The following is a 9,136-nucleotide window of genomic DNA, read 5'->3' on the forward strand; positions in this document are numbered from 1 at the left end:
GTGCGCAGTGCCCTAGTGCCTGTACATTTACATTGTAATGGTCCAATGAAGGTCATTTAAAAACCAGGACATTTCCTCACTTTTTTTTTTTCCAAAACCGGGACAAGACGTGAAATACGTCCCGGGAAATACGGACGTTTGGTCGCCCTACACAGTAGACAAATCATTTTTGGCACTTACAGCTAAACTGCAAGATACATCGCGCCTCATACGAATCACTGGAAGGTTTCAGCTAGCCACAATATTTTTCATCCTCCAGCCACTTCACTGAATGGACATTTACCCATGTCTGCATCGGAGCCTTGTATTGTTGTTCCCGCCGCAGGCCTCAAATAAGAAAAGCAGCTTGCTGGCAGCTAAAGCATCGTCTGATGTTTCCACCTGTTAGGTGACGTACTACTGCCATTAGGCGGAGTATACGGCCGTTGCGGAAATGATAATTATTGTGGGATATAGATTGGTAAAATAAAACAGAAAAACTGAGCAACACACTTATTTAATGTCTCCCCCCCTAAAATTCCAGACATTTTAAGACATTTTTAGACCTTGAATATGTAAAACTAAATTTAAGACATTTTAAGACTTTTTAAGGACCCGCGGGTACCCTGGTCTATGTCTATTGTATGTATGTCTGTCTATATCTGTTTGAGTATGACTATTGACATGTTTCCTTTCTCTTTTTCAGATATTTCACCATGGAAGCCTGTCTTCTCTGCTATAAAGGCTTCGCCAATTTAAGCCAGCACCTCAGATTAAGTCATAATGTTAGAAATATCATGGAGCGGTCCCTCTTGCTCAAACTAGTGTCAGGGAGGGTAGATATTAGAAAAGAAAAATGCTGCCTACCAGGCTGTGGTCAGTCCACATCTAGATTGGACAGACACCTGAAGTCACACAGGGAGCCGTCAAGCACCCGTAGAGCAGTCATTATACAGGAGGTCAAAAGAAATGTCGTGCTCAGACAAGTTGCCCTCGTGTCCGATTTAGACCTGAGGGAGAAAGAGGAGGAAGTGACCAGACTGGGTCATGTGGCAGAGGATGCCCCATGCTCTGAGGAGGAGGAGGAGGAGGAGGAGGCGGCGGCGGGGGCAGAATGCTCCAACTGCAACACTAAAAAAAACAGAAATCAAAAACCTGAAAGATGTTGGCTGTAACAACAGAGCTCCAGCTGCTGAGGCGCAAAAAACCACCTTTTGCACAGGCGCCTCAAAAAGAAGTCTGTGCAGGCACACAGAGGGTTAAAGAGGGTTAGGGTGACGGCCCAAACCAAGCATAGTGTAAGCTGTCATAGAGCATTTAAAGTTAACGTGACTGCTCTGGTGTGTATAAAGTATAATGTATTTTTCTTACAATCTGAACCTTAAGAAAAAGCAGCTGTGCAGGAGGCAGAGGCAGGGGCGGAGCAAGAGCAGGAGCTGGAGCAGCCTGCCCCCCCAAGAACCTCAATTTCCTGATCATGTGCCTCAGCTCAGTAAGTGCATTCAGGTGTGCTTTGGCTGAATTTTTTAAAGTACGTTTCCTTTGGTGGAAAATAAGTAATTCCTCATATCTCTTACGCTTTTAGATGAACTGCTGGAAGACTACCAGCACCACCAAGAGGGGTCTGACCCTTCATACAGACTACAAAATAATGTCAAGAGTAAGATATATCGCATAAAGCGGTTTATTGCTTACATGGCTGTGGGCCACAGCCACCTCCAGGAGTTCACCTTCTTGGACAACGTCACAAGGATTAGTGAGTATGGGACTATTCTTTACTCTAAAATTTTGTTTTAATGTTTAGATGTTTTGTGACTCATATGTACGTTTTCATGTTTTGCAGATGGGTCAAAAGCCTAATGGGGAGAAGGTGGTGGCTAGCACACTATAGCCCATAAATTGGGCTACATTTTTAATACTTATAAGACACGCCACCCCCCACCTGCCGCCTGAAGCCCGTTTCCCTGATCAATATAACTAGGGAAATAAAGGGCATCATAAAAAACAAAGGCGATCCGTGGTAATACATGAAATTTAAGTAAAGGAGTGCAAAGATGGACACGCCATCTCCAAAGAGACGCTCCTGCAGTGTCGGGTAAAAGCCAAGCAGCAGATCCCTGAAATATTGAGTGAGTCCTGCATCATACCTCACTTTAATAACATTTTTTCTGCTGCACTTTACATCAGTCGATGTGTCTCATTCTTGTGTTTTTATTTGTCAACACAGAGACCCTGGAGACCAAGCGATCTATAAAGCTTCAACGGTCATTTTACGGGTATGTAACGGCTTACCTGTCGTCTATATACGGCCACCGGACTGGGGTCTACCAGAACCTGCAGGTGGAGGAAGTGATGAGAGCCAAACACAGTCCAGAGTTGGACGTGTACCTCATCAATGTGAGCGCACGTTCAGTTCATAACATTGTGTTTTATACATACAGCATGGCAAAATGTGTCATTTCTTGTGTGTTTTGTCCTTTTGTCTTTCTAAACAGGTGGAGTCTCATAAAACAAATGAGACCTTTGGTGTGGCCCAGCTCCTCCTCACTGGGGAGGAGTACGGATGGCTTCGGGCTTATGTGCAAATTAGAAAAGGGCTGACTGGGGGCAAAATATCTAAATTTCTATTCTCTATTTCAACCCCAAATACATGGAGCAAATGAAGCTCCCAGGCAAACCCAAGTTCACAGATTTAAGAAGCTCCATTGCCACCCATGTAAGTGTTTTTTTATAACAGAGGTGACTTGTCACTAACAATTATGTATTTTCCCAGTGGTCTGATTTTGTTTCCCTTCACAGGCAAGAAACGAACTGGACCCTAAACAAAGGGAAATGATGTCACACTTTATGTGCCACAATACGGCCACCGCAAATAAGTTTTACGCCCTCAATTTAAATCCAGCCTGGTCAAACCTCCTCAGAGCTACCAGAAGCCCCAGCTTCTACAAACAAGAGAAAGAACAAAAGAAAACACCTGCGACCTTCTAAAAGACTTGCGCTGGAGTCATCCGAGGAAGAAATGGAAGTTCCTTTTCAAGAAAGTGGTACTTCCTTTGAAGAGATATGCACTCTTCACACACACACACACACACACACACACACACACACACACACACAGTAAAATGTGCATGTATGTATTTGTGTTTTTTTCAGGACATTGAGGAGGATGAGGAGCAGGGGGACAAAGAAAAGAGCACATCACAATGTAAGACTTACAAGCTCACCAAGGCTTGTTTTGAGCAGACTTTCGCCACTCAAATTGAGAAAAGCATCCCCCAAAAGAATTGGAATACTTCATATGATTAATCAAAGGGACAAAAATGTAAGAACCCACAAAGCTGTTAAACGGTTATATAAAAAAGTGTTAATGTAGTGTTAAGTAGTATTTGAACTTGTTCATGTTTGTTTGTTTTAGCTTTTTAATGATAGTGTTGTGTTTATAGAGTTCAATTTTTCTAGTGTATATATATTTAAATTAGTGCTGTCAATTACAGGTGCCGCGATTAAAAGTACTCACCAGGATTTAGCTCAAGCTTGCTAGATTTTCTAATTAGCAATCCAGGTAAAATTAGTGGAATCAACACAATCCAGGAAGCCTGAGCAAAATCCTGGTGAGGACTTTTAATTGCAGCACCTGGAATTGACAGCACTAATTTAAATTGTTCTTGTTTCTACCGTCTTATCATATCCATAGTGTTCTATTTTGCTAGTATGTATACATTTAAATTGTTCTTGTTATTTTAATTTTGCATATTCAGTGTTTGTTCAACATATTTTAATCATGCTTTTTCATAATTCCATTTGTATTTTAAATTTTTAATAAGATATTTTGTTTCACAATATGTTATATGTTGTTCCTTCTCCTTAAACCTTAATTTAAACCTCCTTTAGTTAAACCTCTTTAATTAAACATAAAATAAAACAAAATCAAATCACAAAACATCCCACTTGCAATCTATTTGACTGATTGCAATAGATTGGAAGTGGGACGTAGGAAAATAAATATAATTAATAATATTATATAATATAATAATAATAAATATATTTTATGCTATGTAACCTTTAGTGTCACGCACCGTTATTATAATAAACTTAGGACTACGCCACCGTCAACTAGAGGAAAACCAATCAGTAACGTTTCACCCGCGCTATATTACTGCTGGCGAAAATAAAATTGTTAAAACTGCAGAGGCTGAGATGCAAATCATTTATTGTGTCAGAATGGCGGATTTAGGAGACTAAATCCCCTGTGGATTTTTTATGGTAGTGGACCCAAACGCCTTGTCCATGCAGTAAGCAATATTACAAGCGTGAGAAACCAAAACCAAGTCGCGCTGAATATTCAGAGAAGATGACGAGGGAGAACTGAAAGTAATCGCGGAAATACTCAATGTGTGTAACAGGAGAGAACAGAAAGCAATCACGGCAATAACTGACGTGGAAGACACAGGAGAACAGAAATAGTCACGGAATGAAAACCAAAACCAAACAGATAGGAAGAAAGACAGCAGGAGGAAAACTTGAGAGAGGCCAGGGAGCGGCGCAGGAGGTAAGTACTCGAAGTGACAGTATAACAAACAAAAAATCTTAAACAAGAAAGAGGCCGGGTGGCGAGACACCTTGTAGAGACAACAGAGAAAAGGGCTGAAGGTTGGCCATCCTTATAAACCCAGGACAACAGGTGCAGGCCATCACCGCTGATTAGCCTGAGGTCTGGCTCTTGGGCTCCTCCTGGTGGCGACTGGAGGACCCGCCCTGGGGCCAGCCCTGACAGAGCCCCCCCTCTAGGCCCGAGACATTTACATTTACGGCATTTAGCAGACGCTCTTATCCAGAGCGACTTACAAACTGCTTTGCTTCTGATCACAGAATACATCCTAGGAAATAGTACAGATAGGCCAGAATTCAAGACACCATTGAGTCAGACTACTACTAAACTACAGGAGTCAGTATCATTACCTAGTGGAGTGGTTCCCAAACTTTTTCTGCCGTGACCCCCTTTAGTAGATAAGAATATTTTTATTCTCCACTGCCACCTATCGTTTCGGAGAACACTGCAGTGAAGCTCGCGCAAGTAAACGCTTCGTGCAGGGTCGCGCGATGTGGGCGGAGTCACGCGCTACGGTCACTCGCGAAAGTATAAACCAGGCTTTACTTCCAAGCTCCGCGCCCAACCTAGGGGGCGCGCCCCCCACTTTGGGAACCACTGACCTAGTGTTTGCAAGTTAGGCATTTGCCAAGAAGCACAAATAACCATAAACAGATTGTTTGCAGAGACCCCGCAAACAATCTCCTTGCCTTGTTTGAATAAGACAAAGGAAGATTCCCAGGCTTCTACCATAAGTAGCAATTAAAAATAAATGTTAGTACTCCGTGTCAGTCACATCCAGTCTACTGTTGCTCCTCTCCTGATCAGAACACCAATCATACACATCTGTTATTATTCTTAACCAATTGTGTTAAGACATGTTCTTTATTCTGTATTTAACTACATGCATTATCATTACACTGGAACTCTTTCCTGACACCTGGCCAGCACTGGATCACTGAGGGTAGAACAAAATTCTAATCCTGTTTATGAACCCTTATGAACAGTCTAGAGATGATTCCATTAAGACATGGGGGTCTAAGCTTTGTTATGTTAAACCGAATACAGGGGACAACCCCAAAACTTGGTTGTTTTGCTGTGGTGCATAACTAACCCTAACCACGAGTTCAGGTGGTTCACCTCTTTCCTTGAATTGTCCAAGAATTTAAAAGGAGGTGGATCACGTTTTCTGTAACTTGGCTAGAGTACAGGTGGCTCCTGACACTTCAAGTTTGGGATGGACAAGAATGGGATATGGAGGCAGTTATGATTTTATAATAATTTATAAAATTTAATATATAATTTATATAAGCTTCTGCACGTCGATGGTGGGGCAGGGGTAGAGTCTTGGACCCCCACCCCAAAGTTGCTCCATCGGGTTAGGGTTTATATTTTTAAAAAGTCTTACACTAGTTTTTCACTATTGTCAAAGTGGTATGAATGGGTTTCAATGGGCGGGGCTCCTTGACTATTGCGCCCCCTGGTGGAGCTCCAACTCGGGGGTATATCTAGGGCCCTGGGGGGGGGGGGGGGGGTAGGATGACGAGGGTTTGCTCTGCGGGGGTATGGTGCACCCCCTTGGGGCAGGGGTAGAGTCTGGGACCCCCACCCTAAAGTATCCATCTCAGGTTAGGGTCCATATTATCAAGGGGTTTTACACTAGTGTCAAAGTGGTATCAATAAGATTCAATTACTTTTATATTAGTCTGGTTAGTAAAATATTCTTTTTCAGGATATGGCACCTACACAAAGTGCGTGTCCGATATGTGCAGTTATTTACTGCAACTTATCACAGCACCTCCGGGTGTGTCACAAGGTGACAAATAAAGATGAAATGACGCTACTGCTGCAGCTCTCCAGTGGGAGGTAAGTGAATAATTAGCATGTTAGCATGTTATTAGTGTGTTATTAGCATGTTAGTATTGTATTAGCATGTTAGTGGGTTAGCAAGGTATTAGCATGCTAGCATATTGTTAGCATATTAGCATGTTGTTAGCATGTTACCATGTTAGCAATTAGCATGTAACTAATGTAATTAGCATGCAATAAACATGCATTGAGCTAATAATGCTTATGTAATTAGCATGTTTTGCATCTTTTTGTGTAAAATTTTTTGCAGAGTGAAAGGCATTTTCGATTGCAAGGTGCCGGACTGCAACTCCTCACACATCAAGCGCTTGGATAAGCACTACAATAAAATGCACCAGGATGTGTTGGTATGTTTAAAACCATCTGTTGTGTAGGACTGCATATTAGCTTATTAATATACGCATATTGCAATTTTTTCCCTTGTGTTTATTTTTTAGATTGGGGACCTTGCCAAATTTACAAAGTTGTCGAAGGAGGAGTACATTTTAAGAAGCCTGGCCTCATTAAGGGCGAATGTTCCTAGGCCCCCGCTTGTTTCAACGCTGGATGGGGGTTACAGCCCACTTCCAGCATATTTATTACAAGGGTCTTTCACTGACATGTCCAGTGAATTGGACGAGGCCCCGGTCCCTTTTGAGCCAGAGCACATCGGTGAACCAGAGGCATGCTCCACCCCAGTTGCTGCGACATCCGTCCCTGGGCCCTCCACCTCTGTTGCTGTACACTCCACGGCAGACCCTGCGCCTTCCACCTCAGTGCCTAGGCCCTCATCCACCACCAAATGTGATGCTCGCTCATCCTGTAAGTTATCAAATCTGGAGGTACAAAGGTTAAAGAAGGCACTTGCGGAAGCTAGCCCCGGAGAAAAGTGTCAGAGGCCAAGCTGCAGGGCAAACTTTGAAAGGTTGGTGGACCTGGAGAAAGCCTTCAGGAATACACAGTCCCCCATACGGTCCAAACACAGCCTCAGCTCTCCGATTTCGAAAGAAATCCACCCTAACATCAGTAAGTAGTGTCATAAAGGTTGAGAGTTTGACCAAATTTTTTATGTATGATTCACTAATTATGCTTAATATGTCTTCCCTAGGGCGCATTGTTAAGGAATTTACAATTGTAAATTCTGGTGCAAACCTGGAGGGGCGAAAAAAGGAGAACGCCATCTCGGCGGAAAATCACATTTTCCGTTTTGTCAACTTTAGTATGCGTGACATGCCAGAAAAGAAGGGGACATTCTCTTTCTTGCGAAACGGGGATAATTTTGGAGTAAGTAACGCATGTCATAGTGAAAGTTAACATGCATACGAATGAGCAAATGTCTGCATATTAATAAGCTAATATCTGCATACTAATGAGGTGATATCAGCATACTAATGAGCGAATACCCGCATATTGATGCGGCAATATCCGCATATTAATAAGCTAATATCCGCATACTAATGAGGAAATATCCGCATACTAAATAACTAATACCCGCATATTAATGGACTAATGCATAACAATGAGGAATTTTGCAAATATAACAAATTTGTTGTATTTGCAGATACATGACTCACCTGAAGGGGAAGGGGCTGGCGGTCACCACTGTCAGAAATATCTTCCTTACCCTTCGCAAGTTCATTAAATATTTACATTGCCTTCCTATAATGGATGCAAGGATTACAAAAAATGACATAGCTTGGTTGAACTTAGAAGTAAGCAAGCGACTCACAGGCCTGAAAAAAGAAGTAACAGTTCACCGACAAAAAGTGAAGAAACGCCTCAGCAGTAAGTGTAGAATAGCTCCATTAATGATGTGCATATTAATGAGGTGGTCTATGCATATTCATGCGTTGATATGCGCATATTAATGAGCCAGTGCATAATGTGTTTCAGAAAACAAAATCAGCAAAGAAGAAATCAGGTCCTTTCGAAAAAATGCCAGGAAGCTGATTCCTCTAAAACTGGGTAAGTCATTTGTTTGTGCATGCTAATGTATTTTGCTAATGTAACAATAATGCTAACGTTATGAATTTTGTGTCAATTTAGACCGTCTTGAGAAATACCCGAATACCATGACAGCGGCCCAATTCATAGGCCTGCTATCAGGTTATCTTATCCTGAGTTAGGGGTAGGGTTCATATCATGAAAGTGGCATTTTTCCATAGACATATGATGAAGATGCCTGATATTATATACATGTCCCTGACCCTAACCTTTTCCCATAGGTTTTAGCATGGACGTGTCCATAATATATTATCAAAGTGTCTTGAATTAGGGGGCAGTGTTGAGCAATTTTCTTGGACGTTTTGCTAATATGCCTTAGTTTTTTCCTGATGCCAACTGTATGATACGATTATGTTTTTTCCCTAGGGTTAGGGTTAGGGTCACGCTTAAGTTTGCGTGACCAGACAAATATACCTGGATGAATCGGTTCATTACCCTCGCGAAGGATTTGCCTGGGGGTGGATCACCGTTCTTCTTCAACAGGAATGGAGGGCAGTGCAAAAAAACTATTAGTCCATTTCAGGATGGAGTGGACACGCTTGGGTTTTGGAGGATGCCAGTTTTAAGGCTTTCAGGACAGCAATGGTGTGCCACGTAAGTATTATCCATATGTAATTACCATGGTATGAATATGTAATGAGGATGTTACGCCTATGTAATGAGCATATTATGCATATGTAATTTGCATGTTTTTCCCATTTTCAGATCAAAAACATG

The 9,136-nt window shown here is 42.0% G+C and overlaps 1 protein-coding gene and 1 long non-coding RNA gene across 3 annotated transcripts; both read left to right on the plus strand.

Moving 5' to 3' along the window:
* Positions 1-1,102: 1,102 nt before the first annotated feature.
* On the plus strand, positions 1,103-2,075 carry LOC143504263 (uncharacterized). The gene is made up of 3 exons (XR_013127508.1): positions 1,103-1,471; positions 1,565-1,735; positions 1,823-2,075. It is a non-coding gene; the product is annotated as an uncharacterized LOC143504263 (long non-coding RNA).
* Positions 2,076-2,212: 137 nt separating this feature from the next.
* On the plus strand, positions 2,213-8,200 carry LOC143504262 (uncharacterized). 2 transcript variants are annotated; one of them, XM_076995775.1, is made up of 10 exons: positions 2,213-2,376; positions 2,475-2,695; positions 2,779-3,023; positions 3,133-3,301; positions 4,383-4,528; positions 6,300-6,433; positions 6,687-6,783; positions 6,874-7,441; positions 7,524-7,699; positions 7,977-8,200. In XM_076995775.1, exons 5-10 carry the CDS (start codon positions 4,451-4,453, stop codon positions 8,055-8,057), a joined length of 1,134 nt encoding a protein of 377 aa, XP_076851890.1. In that variant the 5' UTR covers positions 2,213-2,376; positions 2,475-2,695; positions 2,779-3,023; positions 3,133-3,301; positions 4,383-4,450; the 3' UTR covers positions 8,058-8,200. The 2 variants fall into 2 exon arrangements, with proteins under 2 accessions (XP_076851890.1, XP_076851891.1); XM_076995776.1 differs by lacking the exons at positions 2,213-2,376; positions 2,475-2,695; positions 2,779-3,023 and having other exon boundaries at positions 3,097-3,184.
* The last annotated feature ends 936 nt before the right edge of the window (positions 8,201-9,136 follow it).

The sequence above is a fragment of the Brachyhypopomus gauderio genome, unplaced genomic scaffold (assembly GCF_052324685.1).
Source record: "Brachyhypopomus gauderio isolate BG-103 unplaced genomic scaffold, BGAUD_0.2 sc247, whole genome shotgun sequence".
NCBI lineage: Eukaryota > Metazoa > Chordata > Actinopteri > Gymnotiformes > Hypopomidae > Brachyhypopomus > Brachyhypopomus gauderio.

What these genes read in the sequence shown, in the direction of transcription:
- LOC143504262 (XM_076995775.1), top strand. Translation starts at nt 4,451, where the DNA reads ATGAAAACCAAAACCAAACAGATAGGAAGAAAGACAGCAGGAGGAAAA. An exon ending in AAATGCACCAGGATGTGTTG is followed by an intron (nt 6,784 to 6,873) that starts GTATGTTTAAAA and finishes TTTATTTTTTAG; the next exon opens with ATTGGGGACCTTGCCAAATT. An exon ending in AGAAATCCACCCTAACATCA is followed by an intron (nt 7,442 to 7,523) that starts GTAAGTAGTGTC and finishes TGTCTTCCCTAG; the next exon opens with GGCGCATTGTTAAGGAATTT.